At 48.0% G+C, this 22485-nt stretch overlaps 1 protein-coding gene across 1 annotated transcript in view; it reads left to right on the top strand.

Moving 5' to 3' along the window:
* TRIM35 (tripartite motif containing 35) overlaps positions 1–22485 on the top strand; it is a 42448-nt gene that overhangs the window by 1082 nt on the left and 18881 nt on the right. The window contains exon 2 of the mRNA XM_028493486.2: positions 17933–18044. Within this exon, the coding sequence (XP_028349287.1) occupies positions 17933–18044 (112 nt within the window). The remainder of the gene's footprint in view (positions 1–17932; positions 18045–22485) is intronic.

The raw sequence follows: 22485 nt of genomic DNA, 5'->3' as shown, positions 1-22485 counted from the left end.
CTTATTTACAAAACAGAAATAGAGTCACAGATGTAGAAAACAAACTTATGGTTACCAAGAGGGAAAAGGGGGGGAGGGATAAACTGGGAGATTGGGATTGACATATACACACTACTACAAAACAGGTAACTACTATACTTTACTACTTTACTACTATAAAACAGGTAACTATTAAGGACCTACCGTGTAGCACAGGGAACTCTACTCAATACTCTGTAATGACCTATACGGGAAAGAATCTTAAAAAGACTGGATATATGTATATATATAACTGATTCATTTTGCTGTACAGCAGAAACTAACACAACATTGTAAATCAACTAGACTCCAATAAAAATTAATTAAAAAAATACAAATATTGAGTCAACTATTTTAGATGTGGAAGCAAAGTCTATGTTCATTCAATCACACTGCTGGGCACTAGAAGGGAAACGTAGACAGTCACTCGCTGCAAGGAGTCATTCCTTCAAAAAGCCAGCGTGTATTATGAAGACAGGAAAGAGATGCTATGAGGACAAGGAAAGAAGCTGGACATGTCCCTTCCATCAGGGCGGGCAGAGAAGGAGCAGAGCGCCAGCCTGAGTCCACCTGGGCAGGCAGAATTTGGGACAAGACAGATGGAGAAAAGACTATCCAGTCTGCTTTATTTTAGAGACTAGTATGTGTATTCTAGAAGCATCCATGCCCTTTTTCAATATCTACTGGACCTGTCCCATGTGCCAATCCTCTGCTATGTACTGGGTGTGTGTCTCGGTTTCCCCAGACCTGCAATAAGGAAACCGAGGAAGGAGCTTGAGAGGCAGCCCCAGGAAACCTACTAGGGAGTGGGACGTGCGGGACAGGGAAAGGAAGGCAGCCTGTTATCAATGGAGCGATTGCTTGGACGACTGCAGAGGAACCCTGCTGGGAGCCCTGGGAGCGAGGACAGAACACACGCTGCAGAGCCACTCCAGCCAGGGAGGGAGGGAGCCGCACCACTTCTTAACAGTCATTGTCCCAGCTTTTCCAGCCAGCTCTGCACAAGGGCAGAGTGGACTCAGAGCCAGGGGAAGTCCCCAGGCAAAAAGATGCAGATGCTGGCAGGTAAAAGTAAGCAGAATACTGAAATGGCAAGGCCCAAGGGGACACCAGAAGGGACGGTGACAAATCTGCTACAGGATGTGAAGAAGAGGGAAGGATGTCTTGCCCCTAAAGAGCATACACTCTAGTCATACAGACAAACCGCGCATATATATAACCATCAATAACACACACACATCTGGTCCTAGATTCAGGATCTCCTGTGTCTACTGAGCCAGGGGCCCCATGACCCCAGGGCATCTGTTTGTATAAACTAATTTCCAGGCAGGGGTCTCAGGACACAGTTCTGTGAAACAGGCATCTGGGTAGGAAGGAGATGGAGCAGCATATGGTGTCTGTCCCCAGGGACTAGATCATGCCAATGGAAGCCAAAGGGCCTACACCCCAAAGACCTTTTGGAAAATAGGGGTGCAAGCAGTGTCATCATGTCGGCCAGTGGGAACGTGGACCCAGATCTGGAAGGAGGCCGTTATACCCACAACTGCAGGTCACACCATGTGGCTTCTGGACATCCACAGTGAAGGGGATGGGGTGCCATTCAGAAGATACCCCCCAGCCCAGGCAGCATTCCCACCCAAAGGGTACTGGTGCTGGTGAGCACACAGAGACACCCTGGGGACTCCCTGAAATACTAGGGGAGAGTGTGAAAGAGAACAGTTAAGTAGGAATAATATGTCAGTAAAATTCAAGAGATCTGGCTGTTACGATCTTGGAAGCTCCACTTTCACATGTGGTGTGTGTCGCTGGCTGAAGAGAAGAGTGAAGGAGAGAAGCCCTCTCTGAAAGGCAGAGCCCAGCATCAGAGGCAGAGCAAGTCAGAAAGCTTCACCGGCACAGAGGTCAGGGCAGAGTCTGCAGGGGGAGGGGTTAGACGCCCACGGTGCTTTTCACCTTGCAGTTATAGCCAGCGGTGCAATGAGATGCGGTACTTTTAAGCTTGAGGGGCCAAGAGGATCGCTGGTGCAAACTTTGGAAGACAGTTGTATGGTTTCTTACAAAACTAAACAGACTCCTACATGATTTATCAGTCGTGCTCCTTGGTATTTACCCAAAGGAGCTGAAAACTTATGTCCACACAAAAACCTGCACATGGATGTTTATGGCAACTTTATTCATAATTACCAAAACTTAGAAGCAATCAAGATGTCCTTCAGTAGGTGAACAGATAAACAAGCTGTGGTACATCCAGACAATAGAATAGTTTTTCGTTCGTTTAATAAACCTTTTATTTTAAACTAGTTTTAGATTTACAGAAAAGTTGCAAAGATAATACAGAGAGTTCTCATATACCCCTCACTCAGTTTCCCCTAATCTTTTTTTTTTTTTTTTTTTTTTTTTTTTTTTTTTTTGCGCTCAGCGGCCATGGCTCACGGGCCCAGCCGCTCCGCGGCACGTGGGATCTTCCCGGACCGGGGCACGAACCCGTGTCCCCTGCATCGGCAGACGGACTCCCAACCACTGCGCCACCGGGGAAGCCCCCCAGTTTCCCCTATTCTTAACATCTTACCTTACTATGGTACACCCAGACGACGCGGAATATGATTCGATGCCCAAAAGATATGCTCTAGCAAGCCACGAAAAGGCACGGAGGAACCTTAAGTGCATACGACTAAGTGAAAGGAGCCAATCTGAAAAGGCTACAGACTGTATGGTTTCAACTAAATGACGTTCTGGAAAAGGCAAAACTACAGAGACAGTAAAAAGATGAGAGGTTGCCAGGCGTTGGGGGAAAGGAGAGATGAATTGGAGGAGCATGGAGGATTTTGAGGACAGTGAGAATCCTCTCCATGATATTATAGCGATGGATACATGTCATCATACATTTGTCGGAACTCATGGAACGCACAACACCGACACTGAACCCTGATGTAAACTATGGACCTTGGGCGATAGTAATGCATCACTGTAGGTTCATAAATTGTGAAAAACGTACCACTGTGGTGGGGAATGTTGTGCTTGTTTCAGTGCAAGCGGTAGGTGGCAAATCTCTGCACCTTCCGCTCAATTTTGCTGTGAACCTAAAACTGCTCTGAAAAAATAAAGTGTATTAAAGGAAAGAAAAATGTGATGATGAGAAACCACAGCCTGATAGTTGACCCCCCTTTCCCAGCCTGACTGGGCGGTGCCTGGCCCACGCAGGAGCCAGCCCCCACCAGACCCTGATCAAAGAGAAGTATTCATATTCTACCTCCAACCTAGACTGAGATGTTGGCCATCACCAACACACTCGGATGACACTGGTTTCTTATCGTCCTCAGTTTTTTCCTGGCCTTTGGTTCAGGAGCCGTCATTCATGGTAGTCAACCTGGCTCCCGTTGAAATATTTTAGCAAAGTCATTTCAGTCACCCGGGATCTACCTTTGCCTTCAGACCGATGCTATTCCCTCAGGTCTGCCTTCAGTCCTTTGTAGTGGTAACCTTGGGCTATCTATTCCAAAAACAATTACAATTAAAAGACTTTAAAAGAAACGTATGTGTTTTGCACAACAATCCTGGGAGATGTGCAGAGATGATTATGACCATTTTACAAACGAGAAAACATACTCAAGAAATTTTAAGCCATCTGGTCAAGGATCATGCTTGTTGAGTAGCAAACTCGGATCCCAAAGCAGATTTGAATCCAAGTTCAAAGTTTTTCCCACCTTCCCATCTGCCTTTGAAGAAAGTAGTATCTCTTGAAACCACAGACGTGGGCACAAACTCCATGCAAGAAGAAATGTGTCAACCCAGCACGGAACACCCCAGTCTGTGAAGAATCCAGAGTCCTCCTGGCTTAGAGAGCATCACCCCTTCCCAAGCTAGGACTTGGTCATGAGAGGTCTTGGAGATGTTTGGCTGAAAGACCTCAGCCCAGAAAGGTGGTGCCCACGTCTCTGCTGACACGTGGCAACTCCCTCAAGGGCATCCAAAACTTCCAACTGTCACTACAGATCTGCAGTGAACTGCCGAGGGGTCCCCCCCAAACTCTCTGAAGCAGAGTAACTGAAAGGTGTTATATAAGGAAAGCCTCAGTCACCTGCCTTGGGGGCCTTGGAGAACGCAGCCCTCAACGTCACGCATGGTCTTCTCTCCAGGCCCACCACGGCTGATTTCAAGCTACCAACATATGGCACTGGGCGCAGTTAGGAAGACATGAGAACGACCTGCTGACTCTAGCTCCTGTTTCTGGACAACAGAACTTGCCTGTTCCTCCAGACTTTGCCTGATTACTTGAATTTCTCATCAGTAGCTTGTCTCTGGATTTTGCTGATCACAAAATCCTCTGACTCTAAGTGTGTGAGCCCAAACCCCTGCTCCTTCCTGCACTCCAGACCTGGACCCCAGCCTGGCAATCCTCCCTCCCTGCATCCTGGCCTGCCCTAGACCCTATGGGCACTGTCAGAGGAGAGACCGTCGGAGACCGTCCCACGGCACTGGAGAAAACCCTGGCTCAGAGCCACCGTGGGCTCCGGCTGTCTCCCAACCCCCAGATCTGCCCAAGGCAAAGCCAAAGAATAACAAACACAAGGAAATGGGCTCAAATTAAAACAGGAAAAGTTTTGATTGGCTATAAGAACGTCTTGGCCAAGACCTGCCAAGGGCGCTAAGGGAAGCTGTACAATCTCTGAGTCCCTGAAGTCTTCAGGAAGAAAATAAATGACACTCTTCCTGAACGGCAAGACATTCACCTGCCTGAAGGGGGAGGGGAGACTGAAGCAGGATTGAAGTCCCTTCAGATCCTCTGGGTTGCCACTGTCCTCAGGGCTGTGCTCATGGTGTGGGGAAGATGTCAGGGTTATAGGGGTCAACATCACAGAAAAATACACTCTTGATCTTGAAGACACTGCAAGGTAATGTTACGTCTTATTGAACACATACTGTGTGCCAGGGAGTTTATGTAAGTAACCTCTAATTCTCTAGGAGGATTCTGCAGGATGGGTAATGTTAGAGAGGTCTAGCGAGGTGACTGTCCAGAGCATACAACTGGTAAGCGGCAGAGAATTAAGGCCACCATGTTGCCAATGGCGAGAGGGCTGCTGGTGTCACGTCCTGCCACCATGCTTAGGACTTAAGTGTCCGGCTCTGCCACCAACTGGCTCTGATGCCTTGAGACGTCAAGCTGGGATGGGACAGAGTTCCCAAACAGCAGTTGGCAGGTGGATGATGGCCTTTGGTGATGTTTGGCCGTGTCCATGGCAAAATGAGAAAAATAAGAACACTGTAAAGAATCCATCATAAAGCTGAATGTATTCCCTTTGAGAGGCAGTCTTTTATTCTAACTTTGCCTTTCCACCTTTTGTTTGTTTGTTTTGTTTTTCAATGTTAATTCATTTATGAAATGACAACGATAGCCTTTACCAATTGGCCTCGAAGCTTCGCCTCTTCGGGAACCAGACTTGAGAGCGACGCTGGGAGTTCCAAGGGTAAAAGGCAAATGTCTTGAGGACTGAAAGCTCTGCCCATGATTTCAGGGAGCACAGAAAGGGCACCATTCGTCAGGAAGGTGCACGATGTCAGGGAGAAGGCGCACACATCTGACTCATGCGAACCTGCGTTTAAAACTCATGTCCTCGGGGCTGCCATGCTGCAGAAGTCTAGGCCGTTACTCACGAAGGATTTCAGAGCTAGGCAATGTGGTGGCCTTAAGTGTCTGCCACTTATCAGTTGTGTGATCTGGACAAGGTCACCTCTCTAGACCTCAGTTTCCTCTCTTGGGATAGGAGGCTAACAATACCTATCCTGCAGAACTTTCTGGAAAATCAGAGATTACTTATGTAAACTCCCTGGCACATGTATTTTTAAAACGCCTGTGACTTGGCAGAAGAAAGAACCAGAAACCCAATACCAGCGCCCACTTAAAAAAATTAACCTGGCCCAGTAAGTCGAGGCTCAGGGGGTGGTGGCAGCCCCTCCTGTCTCCAGGGCTCTGAGGCTGCCTTTCCTCCAAGACCCACCTTCTCCACCTGCCTGGGCACCTGAAAAGAACACCTCTACCTCCTACTCTCTGCTCACACGGAGGGCCGTCGTCTGTCCTGAGAACCCACAGAAGCGTGGACCGAGGCCACACAGGACACAGTCGCAACGCCAGCCATTTGGGTCTAGCAGAAGCCAGAATGTCATGAGACACACATTTTATTTCCACTCTGTCTCTGAGTCACTTCCTCTTGCCCGTTTCCCCATCAACAAAATGGGGAACACATGCCTTTCCTCTGCAAAGGCCTGCTGAGAGCAGCCACTTAACGAATTGGCAATGACCTTGCCGTCTTGGGGAGCCAGGCCTGCGTGTCTGGGAAGCCAGGCCCTACTGTCTCCACGCAGTGCTCCCTCCCCAGCCCCGAGCCCTTTCAAGCCCCAGTTCCCGTGAGGGCCCTCCCCATTACCTTGCAAAGGAAGGAGCCAGGAAGGATGTGATTAGCACCAGCTATATAATTCAATGTAATTCAAAAACCCTTTATTGAGAGTCTCCCACATTTTCAGCTCGCCACCCCGGCACACACGACCCACTCAAGATCATTCTGTTGCCAGCACTTTGCGGCCCAGAGGTCACCTGACTCGTAGCTGGCTCTCCGGGTGCTGGGAGTGGGGGCGACAGAGACGCATTACCTGTCCTTCCTTGTTAACAGAACCTCTGTTCTCCCGCTGGTTCAAGGACTTTGATCCCTGCAGCTGGGCAGAGTTTTCTTACCTCCTGTGTGACCTCTGGGCGCCGCTAGTTCCCCAGCCCTTCAAGAAGTCCCACTCACCTTGCTCCCAGGTGGCCAGATCATGAGTGATTCGGACTGGCCCGTTTTTCTCCCCCCCCCCCCACCCCGCTGCCTTTCTTCTTTTTCCTCTTCTCCCCCTTCCCTCCTCCCCCACCCCTCCACTCCTCTCTCTCTCTGCCTTGCTATGTTTCAGGAGACACACCAGACTCCGGAGGTATGAAGATAAACAAAAGTGGGAAGAAGGTCCCCGTCCAGCAGAGACTCACAATACCGTAAAAAGGAAAAGGATTAGAGCAAAGCAGCCACCATATGATATGGGATCTAATAGGGGTCTCTGCTGGGTATTAGATGATCACAGGAGAGGACTTGCCTCTGGGGCCCCTGGATCTCAGGAAGAGGTGACACAGCAAGCTCGGGAAATCACGTGCTATGATATAGGGCTGGTCAGGAGGGTGCTGAAGGGTTGCTGGGAAATGAGAGGAGATGGTGACAACATAAGACCACATGGAGAAGCAGATTTTCACTTAAAAAATATAATTTTGGCCATAGGATGAAGCCAGGCATGAGCTAGGAGGCCGAAGAGTGGCTCACATAAGGCCTTGGCATGAGTTTCACCAGTAATCCAGGGCAAAGATGGCCTGATCTGCAGCATCTGCCGATTTCTCTTGTGTCAATACTTCCGTCATCGCTGATTTCAAGCTACCAACATGATCTCACTGACGGCAGACTTGGGGAGAAACGCGTGTTTTGAGAGCTGATTCCAGCACCGCACGGCCTGAACAGTGAGTGACCCGGGACTAGGATGGGGGCAGATTCTATAGTCACTTGCTTCGAGCCTGCCTCTGACCCTTGATGTTGTCTGGTCTCGGCAGTGGTATCGCCACCCAGCACTTCAAGATAGCAATCTACAAGGTGCACTGCAGCACAGAATTTTAAGATGTGCTGCTTCCTCCGAGGAGCTCCTGTTACTTTCCAATTTCCTAAAGAGTTGTAATTTTCAAAGCCACACTCTATCCTCGTTCACCTCAAACTAAATTCTTCTCTACTTCGAGTCCCAATCTCAGCGTCTTCCTTCTCTCCCAGCCTGCAGCTCCAGCAAATCCCATGTCCCTCTCTGCGTGCGATACAGAATTGGCTGTTGGGCTGGGAAACTCGGTACCTTAATGAATCAACGCTACGGTTGAGTATTTTGAATTCTTCCCCATTTTCTTGAGAGGAAGATGAGGAGGCCAAGTGACAAGGAGGTGAATTCATAACTGGCCAAATGGGTTTTCCCAACAACTGCTGATCAAGTGTCTGTATTAACCTGAGGACCCATGGCTTTTTGAATGGGTCCTTGTTCACGTCTCTTTATTTGGCATTAAGGAGTTTGTGGTTATCAGACAAAAAGCACCACGTTGAGCACAGGATTAGGGGAGATTGTGACTCTGGTTGAAGACCACAAAGGGCCCCTGACATCTGCACAGGCAGGCAAGACACGCCAAGGGGAACAGAATGCAGCCAGTGAAATGGGGTAAATGTGAAGGTTTTCACGTAGACTTAAAAAAAAAAAAAAAAAAAAAGAAATCTTCCCCAGTGTGGGATGAGGAAGATGTGGTTTAGCAACAGCATGGACTTAAAAAATGGGGTTTAAGCTGTGAACTCACAGTTAGTCACTATGAAATAGCTGCCAAAAAAGTTAATGTGGTTTTGGGGTTACTAGAAAATCCCTAAAATAAGAACAGTGATTTCCCCGGGGCCATGGAAACAACTGCATCTACAGAACTGGTGGCCCACGGCCCCGAGGTTTGAGAGACTGTGTTCTATGGTGAACATCCCAGGACTTTCAGAGAGTGGGGAGCCTGGGAGGCAGACCCTTAGGCTAAAGGGAGATGGGAGTCCTGGGAAATGAGGACGGGATTGCGGGTTTCAAATTGCTGCAGGGCTGCCATGCAAGAGATGGACCCCACTCCTTCATCCAAGTCAAGGTTTTTTAAAAAGTGCAACAGACTTTTTTGCAAAACTACAATAAGATATATCACCTCACATCAGTCAAAATGGCTATCATCGAAAAATCCACAAACAATAAGTGCTGGAGAGTGTGTGGAGAGAAGGAAACCCTCCTACACTGTTGGTGGGAATGTAAACTGGTACAACCACTATGGAGAACAGTATGGAAGTTCCTTTAAAACTAAAAATAGAGCTACCATATGACCCTGCAATCCCACTCCTGGGCATATATCCAGAGAAAGTTACGGTTCAAAAGGATACATGCACCCTAATGTTCACTGCAGCACTGTTTACAATAGCCAAGACATGGAAGCAACCTAAATGTCCATCGACAGAGGAATGGATAAAGAAGGTGTGGTACATATATACAATGGAATATTACTCAGACATGAAAAAGAATGAAATAATGCCAGTTGCAGCAACATGGATGGACCTAGAGATTGTCATACTGAGTGAAGTAAGTCAGACAGAGAAAGAAAAATATCATATGATATCCCTTATATGTGGAATCTAAAAAGAAATGATACACATCAACTTATTTACAAAACAGAAGCAGACTCACAGACTTAGAGAACGAACTTATGGCTACCAGGGGGAAGGGTGGAAGGAAGGGATGGTCAGGGAGTTTGGGATTGACATGTACACACTGCTATATTTAAAACGGATAACCAGGGGCTTCCCTGGTGGCGCAGTGGTTAAGAATCTGCCTGCCAATGCAGGGGACACAGGTTCGAGCCCTTGTCCAGGAGGATCCCACATGTCGTGGAGCAACTAAGCCCGTGCGCCACAGCTATTGGGCCTGCACTCTAGAGCCTGCGAGCCACAACTACTGAGCCCATGCGCCACAACTACTGAAGTCCGTGCGCCTAGAGCCCGCGCTCCAAAATAAGAGAAGCCACCACAATGAGAAGCCCGCGCACCGCAACAAAGAGTAGCCCCCGCTCGCCGCAACTAGAGAAAGCCCGCGTGCAGCAACGAAGACCCAACACAGCCAAAAAATAAAATTTTAAAAATAAATAAATAAATGGATAACCAACAAGGACCTACCGTACAGCACGGGGAACTCTGCTCAATGTTATACGGCGGTCTGGATGGGAGGGGAGTCTGGGAGAATGGATACATGTATATGTATGACTGAGTCGCTTTGCTGTGCACCTGAAACTATCACAACATTGTTAATTGGCTATGCTCCAATATAAAATAAAAAGTTTAAAAAAATGATATAAAAAAAGAGCGGTGGTCTTTACATGCACAGAACACCCACCGTGCACCCCTTTCTGGAGCGTTTGCACCCTCGCTATCTTGCTACTATCTCCCAAGGCAGACGCCACTCCCATTTGGAGGATGAGGAAAAGTGACCAAGCACTTTGCCTGGGGTCACTTTTCTGAAGTGGCAGAAGCAGGACCAGCACTCAGATTTCCCATTTTAGCCCAACAAACACAGCCCACAGCCCAAGTCCCACCACTAGGGGCTTTGTCTCCGCACAGCAACGTGGCTCCAGATGAACACTGCTTTTCTGACATGGCCCCAGAATTCTGCTCACACAAAAACTTACACATAAACATCAGCTTCCAGCCCTGCAGCGCTAAAAGGAATACTGGCCTTTTATATATTAATATGTGTAATAATCACGACGATGTAGAATTTTGTTATCTTTGACAATACATTTAATAAACAGAAAAAAGATCGACAATGAAAAGAAAACTCAAGTACTTTTTTTTTCCAACCAGAAAGTACAAAGCCAGGTCTGACAGTAGAGGTATAGTCCCCTCATCCAGTACCACCTTAAAAACAACCCAAACATCCTCCTGGACAAGCTTCTCCACCTACCAACCCCCAATCTGCTACTCTTTGCAACTCCAGTAGACACTACAAATTTGCTTTCTGTAAACAGATATTCAAACCATTAAACATGACGGCGTCCCCAATCTGTACACTGCAGTGATCAGCTTTCACTTTAGTGCAAATTTAGATGCTCCATCCAGCAAACAGGATGCCACCTGTGTGTGAAAAGACTTGGGAAAATTAAAAATAGATGGGAAAATCCTCAGCAGTTAAAAATGCTAATAAAAACCACTTTGAGGTATCACTACAAACCTTTTAAACAGCCAAGATACCTGGAGAAAAATAATAAAATCTTATGTTTATGGGCTTGAAATTAAACTGGTACAATTGCCTGTTGATTCAGAACCGGCTTCCTGAAGAGCAAGCTAGTTGAATAGAAAACGACTCACATGGGGCAGAAGACCTAGATAGGCATTCCTCCAAAGAAGATATACGGATGGCCAACAGGCACATGAAAAGATGCTCAGCATCACTAATAGAGAAATGCAAATCAAAACTACAATGAGGTATCACCTCACACCGGTCAGAATGGCCATCATCAAAAAATCTAGAAATGCTGGAGAGGGTGTGGAGAAAAGGGAACACTCCTACACTGTTGGTGGGAATGTAAATTGATACAGCCACTATGGAGAACAGTAAGGAGGCTCCTTAAAAAACTAAAAATAGAGTTACCATATGATTCGGCAATCCCACTCCCTGGCATATATCCAGAAAAGACAAAAACTGTAATTCGAAAAGACACATGCACCCCAATGTTCATAGCAACACTATTTGCAATAGCCAAGACGTGGAAGCAACCTAAGTGTCCATCGACAGATAAATGGATAAAGATGTGGTACATATATATATATATATATATATATATATATATATATATATATATACACAATGGAATACTACTCAGCCATAAAAAAGAATGAAATAATGCCATCTGCAAAAACATGCATGGACCTAGAGATTATCGTACTAAGTGAAGTAAGTCAGACAGAGAAAGGCAAATATCATATGATATCACTTATATGTGCAATCTAAAAAACAGCGCAAATGAATTTTTTATCTACAAAACAGAAACAGACTCACAGACATAGAAAACAAACTTATGGGTACCAAAGGGGAAAGGGGCAGAGGGAGGGATAAATTAGGAGTTTGGGATTACGAGATACACACTACTATATATAAAACAGATAAACAACAAGGATTTACTGTATAGCACAGGGAACTAAATTCAATATCCTGTAATAACTTATAATGGAAAAGAATCTGAAAAAAAATTCACACACACAAACATATGTGTATAACTGAATTACTTTGCTGTACACCAGAAACAAATACAACATTGTAAATCAACTACACTTCAATAAAAAGCAAACAACTCACATGTATTGACTTGGCCACCCAACTGTGGGAAATGCACATCCCACGTATCTAAAGAGGAAGCAAGGATCACATGCACAAAGATGTTCATAGCTGTACTATTTATAATAGACAGAAAGTGAAATCAGAACAAAATGCTCAGGGAAATGCTGAGGGGGGGAATTCTAAGCAATATCATTAATGATATACTCCATTTAAAAACATGAACAGTGGTGATTCATGAAAATATTTATATTAAAAATGTTAAGTGACAGGGAATGACGTTCACATACTGATTATAACTATAACTATGTAAAAATGCATGTACGTTTAGAATTACAAACAGTTAATAGACCTTAAGTTTTGCTGTTATGTTGGTTAAATATATATAAACATTAAGTGGCTTCCACGAGGCCAGATGCTGGCCCTCTTTCTCCTTTCAACCTCTAGCTCCTCCTCTGACAGCCTGACTTTCTTACTTTCTGTACTCTCCACGTAGCCCAGAGTGGCCAATCCTCTTACCCCAGAGTTAGGCTAGAGAGCAAATAGGCCCCAAATCTAGATGTCAGGACTTCCCTGGCGGTCCAGTGGTTAAGACTCCACGCTTCCGCTGCAGGGGGCGTGGGTTCGATCCCTGGTCAGGGAACTAAGATCCCGTGGGCCACCTGGCCAAACAGGAAAAAAAAAAAAAAAGTAATTGGGGTGAATAAGGCAGAGAGAAAGCTCAATAAAATCTGTCAAGAGAACCTGGGACTACAGGAAGTTATCCTTAACCGTAGACAGTCCTCCAAGAGACCAGAGCACCTGCCAAGGCCTGGGGGGTCTTTGCCACACTGTGACCTTGATTCTGTCTCCAGCCCTGAGCCCCTGAGCCCGTGTCCCCTTCCTTTCTCCTCCCCTGCACGCCTGCAGCAGGCTCACTTCTGAGAACTGACAGCCGTTAACCCAGAGCCCGTTCAGGCCTAAGAAGAAATTGACAAGGTAGGTAGGTTCATCACCCATCTCAAGGATGGGGCAGCTGAGGCTGAGCAAAATGCCTTCCTGAAGGTCACAGGGCAGGTAGAGACCAGACTGGGATTCCCATGTTGCCCCGAGGGCTCCGGATGTGGGCGCTTTACTGCCACACCCTGCAGTAATGGGTCCGGGACTGCCGGAGAAGAAGGCCTCCGCCCACAGACAACCCCAGGGCTCTGGATTCTAATGGTGAGAACAGTGGACTATTTGACCTGATACATCACCCCTAACAGCACTTGGACCCGGCCTTCCTCACCTGGCTGTGGGTACATGTGTTAATACGCATATAGACAAAGATTCTCTCCATGACCAAACTCCAGTCAGGCTCCTCTGAGTCCTCTGCCCTACTAGGCCTGGACGTCGGCTTCCATCTCTGTCTTTGTAGAGTCCCGGCTTCAGCAAGAATCCCACTAAGTGGGTTTAGCCAGAATTCCCCACCTTCTATAGCTGCCCATCCCCACCCCCCAGGTAACATCTGGTCACTGTAGCCTGTCTTCAGCAAGAATACTGTTAGGTCAACTGAGAAAAGGAATACCCTGCCCTCTCATCCTGTCCATCCACTGGCCACCCCACCAGCACCACCACCCTGGTCCTTGGCAATCGTTTCCACTTTTCCTTGTTTTATTTCAATTTCTTTCCCCTACTGCAAAACTCCACTGTAGTAGTTTCCCTGAGTAAAGTCTGCCTTACCATTCTTTAGCAAGTATCTGAATAATTTTGCTTTAACAATATATACGTATGTATACATATATATATATCCCAAGCCTTAGTCCTTTCTTCGTCTCCATGAATGGAGACCTCCGGGCTGAGGCCCAGCCATCTGTATTTTTTAATCACATCCCAGGTGATTTTGATACATACCAGTGAGGGTGCAGAACAGCTGGTTTGGCCCTTGTCTTGCTGGTGAGCACTGAGTTTCAGAGAGACTAAAACGCAAGGACTCTCGGCTGGAACCCAGGTCTCCCCATTCCCAGGCTGCAGGCTCCCACTGGCAGGGTGGAGTCTGACAGACACTTGGTGCTGTGACAGACCTCAGTGAATTACGATTCTTAAGTGTGGGACCTTCCTGGCTGTCTCTGAGACTGAGTCTAGAGCACAGTGCTGGTTTCTGTTTTAGTTTCTTACTGTTACCCAAGCCTATTATTGAGAAATGGACAGAAAGAGCAGAAACAGGTGGCTTCAATTACTCAGAACTCAGAAAAATCAAAAAATTGGGGGGAACTCTGGCCGTTTAAAACTCTAGCACAGTAGTTCCAAGGGAGGGAAACCCTGAGTATGGTGGCAAGAAATTCCCCAGCTTGTAGCTCTTCTCTCACAATGTTCTCAACCACTTCTCAAAGTGTGGTAGGAATTTTTTCTCCCCTGGTTAGAAAAACAAAATAACATACAAAGGGAAATCCCAAGCCAAAATTTTCTGAGCCCGAATGGTAGCAAAATTGCTGCTATCCTTTTACAAGAGCTATGGAAGAAAAAGATCTCATGGACCCAAAGTCAGGCAAACAAAGTTGGTGCCAGGTGGCTAGGCTAGGCTGGGGAAGAAATGACCCTTAGGGACCCAACTGTGGGTCACAATTTGAGTAGGAGGCCCTGAGAATGCGGGTTTATGGGCAGGTAGCTCACGATGTGCCATCAGGAAAAAAGAAAAAGAGAAGGAAGGAAAGAAGGGAGGGAGGGAGGGAGGAAGAAAGAAAAAGAGCGAGCCTGGCATTTCCCCATAGTTCTGTCTTTCTCACCCAGGTACAGAGCTTCACTCATAAATTAATTCCTGTCATGTTCTAAAAGGTTAGGGTTAGGGTTAGGAGACTACTTAGGCATACACAATTAAAGTAAAAAACTCCAAAGATTCTATGCATATTTGCTACACAAATATGTGCCCATGGTTCTAGCTAGGTGTATGCAGAAAAGGAGACAGAGAAATTAAAACAGTTGTGGTAGAGAGGTAATTAAGCATTCCATTTTTATGGGTTTGGTTTCAGTGACAAATGCTTCTCAAGAATCACTTAGGCTACCTCCCAAGGTACAGTTGATCCAAACTTGAAAATACCCAGGACCCCCCACCTACTTCCAGCCCCAAGCTCTTGTGTTCCCTAGAAGCCAGGTAGGAAACGGGGGGCGGGCAGTCAGAATCCTGGGCTCTCGTTCTATAGGAATCACGAATCTAGCTCCCCGCCAGGTCGGATGTAAGTCTATGTTGGGCATAACGGTCCTCAGCCCTTTCTTCCTTTAGCTGTTCTTTCATTGAGGTTTCCCAAGCACACAGGAAGTCAGAAAAAAGAACAGCCAGCCCACTTCTCCACAGCTTCCCCACAGACCTGGAGGGACAGGGCACAGCAGAACCCAGAAAGGGCCCTGCGTCAGAGGAGGGGCTGGGGGGGCCAAGAGCCGTCGGTGGGCCCTCCTCACACCACAGGGCAGGGGTGGGAGGGGCAGAAATGGGAGGGAGGGCGGTGAGGGTCTTGCTCACAGCCGGGCCTTCCAGAGTCCCCAGAGGAACCCAGTGCTAGTACTTCTCTCCTTCTGTTGACTGAGCATTTTCCCTTTTTTCAATTAATTTTTATTGGAGGATAGCTGCTTCACAATGTTGTGTGAGCTTCTGCTGTGCAGCAAAGTGAATCAGCCGTACGTATTCATATACCCCCTCTTTTTTGGATTTCCTTCCCATTTAGGTCACCACAGAGTACTGAGTAGAGTGGCCTGTGCTGTACAGCAGGTTCTCATTCGTTTTCTATTTTATACATAGTAGTGTGTATATGTCAGTCCCAATCTCCTAATTCATCCCGCCCGCCCCCCCCCCGCCCCCTTGACATCCATACGTTTGTTCTCTACGCAGAAATAGAGACACAGACGCTGAGAATTTTCCGGTTACCTCGCGTACACCCACAAAAGCTACAGCATTTAAAATCTTTTGAATCACATCTAACCTAAATGCCAGAAGGATACTTAGATAACTCAGTCAAGTCACCTCAACTCCTGGGACCTCAATTTTCTCATCTAAAAAGTGAGGGGATTGAGGGAGAGTGATGTTTTTTCCAACAAAGTCTTGAGCACAAGTGTTTCAAACTCTACAAGTGGTTCCTGCGGTGGCTTAATTCATTGTTTGGCTGAAATGATTCCATGTTTATAAACCCCCCAAAACACCTTTCAGTGGGCCTGAATTCCAGGCTAAAGCAGCTGGACCAGATTAGATGCTTCCCAAAATGCCCTCTTGGATATAAAAGTCTTGGAGCTAAGATTATTGGCCCCAAGGAGAGACCCTGGGTCACTGAAACAGGAGCAGGGAGGGGTAAGTCATTAGGACAAAAAGAAAAGGAACAATCTGGGATATTGATGGGGAGAAAACATAACAACTCCGATTATAAATTCACTGGTGGTGAGAACCAGAGCCAAAGGGATTCCTAAATGATGTATTTTTACCTCCTTTGTCTTACAGGTGAGGAAACTGAGGTCAGAGATGTCAAGTCACTTTCCCAAAGACACAGAGCTGAAATCTTGATGTGGGGAGCAGAGCAGGGACCCTTTGATGCATCAACCACAGGACTGGAGGACCTGAGTTTTTGTCAGGAGGTCCATCTCACCCAAACGAAATCCCCTGTGGGTGCTAGAGTCCTGGTGACCCCATATGGACTGACGACTCAGCTGATGCCAGCCGGGCACAGAGTTAAACAGAGGAGGCCTCTGCCTTCTAGAACTTTCTGCATCTGCATCCAACACTTCGGTGGTCTTTACCTCGCCCTGCCCACGCCGGACTGCCCTCTTGGGAGAGGTTTCTTCCTGCCCAGAAAGGGAGTCTACATTTTAATGGCGGCCTAAGGTAGAAGTCCTCTCCCGTCACGCATGTAGTAGCAAGCGACAGTCCACAGACCACCTGTCCTTCTCCTTCCTCCTCTCTCTGGAGGTGGTACAGACCCCTTTACAAGGGAGGGGACACTGGCTCAGAAAGGGTAAGGCCCACGCTCAGCAGGAGGCAGAAGCGGGGCCAGAACTGAGGCCTCCCAACCAGCAGCCAAAGGAGGCCTTCCAGGAGAGGAAAGTTTCGTATCATACTGGGCATGGAAGAAGCATGTATTTGGAGGTCTGTCCCGGCCCAGGCAATTCAGCTGGGACAAATCCTGTCACCTCCTTGAAGCTCACTGTTCTCACCCACAGGAGCTGGGTATGTTAATACTATCTTCCCTGAACTGTTGTGAAGATGAATGAAAACAATGAATATAAAAACACTTGGTAAACTCCAAATCCTCAGCGTCAAGCATCGGTCATAATCACACCTCATCCGTGATCCTCTGGTTCCTTCAAGTGTTTATGTCCATGTCAAGTGTCAAGTGTCCCTGTCCATGACAGGGACTCATTCCTGTCAAAGAAACTCATTTGTCCCATTTTGGGGCCATTTTCAGTACTGGAGAGGTCTTTCCTATGCTGTGTTAAAGGAGTTTTTCTGCAGCTTCGACCAGTAGGTGCTAGATGTGCCTCAGGAGCTGCCAGGCAAGAGCCCTGCCCCCTCACCCCTGCTTCGCACAGCCAGTCCTGGTTCTAAACACAAGGCTGCAGAGAAACAGGCGGGTTTGGGGGACTCACAGATCATTCTACACCAGGACCACGCGCTGCGCACACACACTTTAACGCCAACCTCAAGAAGCCCGTAGAAATCGTTTGGATGAGCTATGCCAACACCAGGGATGGTCACCGGCTGCCTGCAGAGGCCACTCAACCTCCCGCGGTCAAGGCCCCCAGGGCCTGCCCAGACGTGCCTGGCTCGAGCCTGCCCCAGCTCCCAGCTCTCTGGGTCTAGACTTAGGTTCTTAGGATTTTAGAGCTGCATATGGGCTTTGAAGACCATACACGCCCGGACCTTCTCCCACGGCCTTGCAGTCACCCATGGGGCTCCTGGGAACACTCAGCCCACTGTGAACACTGGTCCCTGCTCATCCCCGAGCTGAGGTGACAACCACACCCTCCTTCATCCCCACAGCACTGGCTGAGCAAACAACCTCCCACTCGCGGCTTCTATTCTCGGCTGTCAACATCGCCATCGCCATCGCCATCGTCTGTCAAGTGTCTAGTTGCACGTGGCTGTGTGCCAGGTGAGGGGAATAAAGGACCCAGAACATGGGCTGCCCTGCGTGCTGCTGCAGCCCACGGCTCTTCTGAGAGCAAACAGGTCGTAAGGGCAGAATGCTGCACCAGACGTGGATGGACACGGTGCACCTGTTATCGACTCTGGGCTCACCAAAAGTGGGGAGCAGGGCTAAGTGCGTAACTGGGGGTGGGGCGGGGGTGGGGAGAGGCTCACCATGGGCGAGACATGTGGGGCAGAGGAAAGAACTCAGCCCCAGGAGGCAGGGCCATGCGCTTCCTGTGCTGAAACCCTAGCTGACACCCAGGACCTCAGAATGTGACTGCATTTGGATTTAGGGCCTTTAAAGAAGAAATTAAGGTAAAATGAAGCCATTAAGGTGGGCCCTAATCCAACCTGATTGGTGTCCTTATAAGAAGAGGAAATTTGGGCATACAAAGAGATACCAGCTGCATGCAGAGAAACAAGCCTATGAGAGAAGGCAGCCATCTGCAAGTCAAAAAAGAGGCCTCAGAAGAAACCAGCACCGCTGATACCTTGATCTTGGACTTCCAGCCTCCAGAGCTCTGAGGAATAAATGTAAGCCCCCCAGTCTGTGGTATCTATTTCTGGCAGCTCGAGCAGACTAACACAGGCAGGAGACGTGGGTTCTGGTTCCCACCCCTTCCCTCCCCACATGGACCAGCCTGGACAGACCAGAACACTGTGGAATTTAGCATCAGAGACAGTCTCTAAGATTCCCCAGTCTGGATGCTCCGCGGGGGGAGACTGTTACAAATACAGGTGGCTCACTCTAGATCTATCGGGTAGAATGAGCGGGTGGGGCAAAGGAAGAGGAATCTTTACTGTCACAGGAAGGATGACATACAGCAGGTTGGGAATGACTGGATCACAGCTGATAAGCCTGATACCAGGGAGGGAGAAAAGCTGCCCAAGTCAGACACTCAGAGCAGGGCCAACAAAGCTGGGACCCGCGTAGGGGCTCCCCGTCCCAGGCTGCATCTGCTCTAAGATCCCGGTCGGTCCCAGGTCTTCCTTGTGCATCCGGGGCAGAGGAGGGGGAGTCAGGATATTTGCTGCGCTGGCAGGAACTGCACTTCTGACCTGCCCTGGGGCCCCCAGGTGCTGCAGGCTAGAGGCGTTTCCTAGTCCGTGGACTCTCATGGATGAGGACTCTGTGCCTGCTCCCTCCAGCCCCTTCCAACCACAGAGAGAGGCCCAAAGAGCACTGGGTTCCGGGCACTGCTCTGCAATGAACCTGAGACTTTGACCAAGTCCATTCACCTCTTTGGGTCCAGGGTCCCCTCTGAACAAAGAGAGACTAAGGCTGGACTCTTGGGTCACTTCTTGCTCGGAGGTGCTATCTGATAGACAGCCCCTCTGGGCTGGAAGGAAACAGGCAACACCTCGTCTGGCACTCCCCTCCTGGTGCACCTGCAGAAACCCATCTCTTCAGCCCTCGGGCGCATGGGCAGAGCCTTGTTAATAACTGTGTTTCCAGGTTTCTGTATTTGGTGCTCTGAGCCCTGAGGCCTTGCTGACCCTGGAGGGACTGCTCCTACCTCTGTTAGCAAATTCTTGAGAAGGTGCCTTTCCTGTACAAACCAACCAATCCAGAGCCCCTAATCACCCCGTAATCACCTCATTTACTGGGCTCTCACACTCTGGTCACTATCCCCCTGCCCTAATCACCCCAGGGCCAGGTACCAGACAACCAGGGACACTCACCATGTCCCAGGGCCTGCTGAAATTATTCAAACTAGCTAATCCTAAACTTGCTTACCCGGTTTTACTTGTTCCTTTCCAGGGAAATCACATGGAAGGATTTTTTAAAGATTTTTTTTTTGATGTGGACCATTTTTAAAGTCTTTATTGAATTTGTTACAATATTGCTTCTGTTTTATGTTTTGGTATTTTGGCCTCGAGGCATGTGGAATCTTAGCTCCCCGACCAGGGATTGAACCTGCACCCCCTGCATTGGAAGGGGAAGTCTTAACCACTGGACCAGCAGGGAAGTCCGTCACATGGAAGGCTTTTGCCCACGTTTTTCCCTCACTCTCTCTGCTTCCTGACGCTCCCTGGTGCTTCCCCATGAGAACCCCCTGCGTGGCATTCTCTGCCTCTTATTTTAGGGACCCATGAGTGTCAACTTCTTCCTGCAGGACAGTCATCTCCGTGTCTGCATGTCTTTCCAGACCCGCCTAAAATTAATTCCTGGTCTCCTCAAAACTGCCATGGCCTGGAACTCTAGGCCTGTATGCAACCCCTTTTGGGGTTAAAATCCCCACTAGTTAACCTCCCACGTGTCATACAAATATTTTCACCGTCTACATGGACCACCCACGAAGGAGGTTTGGGACCACCGATCCAGTCAACCTCCAGTCTAACCATCAAATCCCCTCTGTAGCCTCCACTGCCCCCTCAGCCATGGGGCCTTACTGCCTTACGCACTAGGCCTTTCTACTTCTAAGGAGCCCTCCTCGCTAGAAAGTGTGCATTATGCTCGCCACAAACCTGCCTTCTCATGGCTGTTGGTCCCTGGTTGGATTCCTGCCCTCTGGGGATGTACAGAGTGGGTGCAATCCTGCTTCCGTATGACATCCCTTCAGCTTCTAAAAAGCAGCTCTTGGTTCCCCTAGAGGCATTTCTCCTTCCAGCTAAATACCCCCGGTTCCTTCATTGTGCCTCATTCGTGGAAAGTCATGTTTTTCATGATTCTGTGACTCTAGAATATTCCTTCCTAGGGCCCATCTCTGAGCATCAAGCTTGAAGGAGAAGAAAAGACACCCTGACCTTAAAGATGCCCGACTTCCACGTGACCACTTCTTCTAGTTTTTCACAAGATTTTGAATGTGAAGTCTAATTTTTAAATGTTGATACAAACTTATAAAACATGGCAGCAGCGTGGAGCTGCTGGTCCTCTCCCAGCCACTCGCTCAAGGTCAATTCCCTCTGGATGGCTTGGCTACTCCCTGGTTGGAGGGGGCCTTGAGTTTTCCCACTGCCACCTAAGGCCCCTCCCAGTCAAACAGCTATGGAAGGTCTGTGGTCACAGGGACACTTTGGAGAGAAGCTTGTGAGGGAACCGGGGCAAGATCTCAGGTGTGTGCTTTGCCTCCCCCTCTGCTCTCACAAGGAGATGACATAGCATGCTGTCGGCACGGGCTCTCTGCTGGGGGCAGCGGGGGAGCCCTGATGTTCAGGTCAGGTGTCTTTTCTCCTACAGCAGGAGTGGTAGTAACAGATATGAGTGCAGTGGGTCAGATATGGGTCGTGGAGGCTAAGCCAGCAGGCTGGGGTTACCCAGGCTGGGGTGCAGCCCTGGCTCAGTTGCCTAACCTATACATGACCACTTCTATTTTCTTCATGAGAAGCTAGAAATTCAGACTTTTAATGTGAACTCTTTAAAATATTGGCAAAAACTTACAAAACACAGTGTAAACTATCAACAACACATCTTCACAGAGCCCCAGGAAAACTAGTTTGCATCCTGTCCTGATCTCAGCCAGGGTTACCTTCCCCTTCAGGACTGGGTGGTCATTCAGTGATTCCCCAAGGGCTTTCTCAGCCACAACATCCTCCAGCCATGGGTCCCTCTGCTGGCTGATTTTATGTGCCAACTTGAATGGGCCACAGGGTGCCTAGATATTTCGTCAAAGATAATTCTGGGTATTTCTGTAAGGGTGTTTTAGATTGAGGTTAATTTGAATTGGTAAACTGAGTAAAGCAGATTGCCCTCCTTAATGTGGGTGGGCCTCATCCAATCAGGTGAAGTCCTAGTGTTTAAAAAAAAAAAAAAAAAGGCTGAATTTTCCCTGAATAAGAGTGAATTCATCCTGCCTGATGGCCTTTGAAGTAGGACATTGGATTATTCCTGTCTTTCGAACTTGAACTGAAACACTGTCTCTTCCTGAGTCTTGAGGCTGCTGGCTCCAACTACACCATTGTCTCTCCTGGGTTTCCAGGCTGCCTACTGCAGATCTTGGGACTTGTCAACCTCCACAATCACATAAGCCAATTCCTTACAACAAAGCTCTTTATACATTTACATATACATATACACGCACACACATATATATGCATCATATGTGTGAGAGATATATATATCCATCTCCTATTGGTTCTGTTTCTCTGGGAAACTGACTAATATACTCTCTCCTTAACCAAAGAGATCTGTAAATCTGAAAAAGCTAACAGTTTATGGAATGAAAACACCCTTTCTGGTTCTCTGCCTGACCATTTTTACCATATTTTTAGTGTTAAGTATAATAACAGTGGGACTTCCCTGGTGGCGCAGTGGTTAAGAATCCGCCTGACAATGCAGTGGACATGGGTTCGAGCCCTGGTCCGGGAAGATCCCACATGCCGCGGAGCAACTAAGCCCGTGCGCCACAACTACTGAGCCTGTGCTCTAGAGCCCACGTGCCACAACTACTGAAGCCCACGCA

The sequence above is a fragment of the Physeter macrocephalus genome, chromosome 9 (assembly GCF_002837175.3).
Source record: "Physeter macrocephalus isolate SW-GA chromosome 9, ASM283717v5, whole genome shotgun sequence".
NCBI classification, from domain to species: domain Eukaryota; kingdom Metazoa; phylum Chordata; class Mammalia; order Artiodactyla; family Physeteridae; genus Physeter; species Physeter macrocephalus.
The sequence above is the reverse complement of the archived record's forward strand: the minus strand, read 5'-3'. Positions and strand labels throughout refer to the sequence as shown.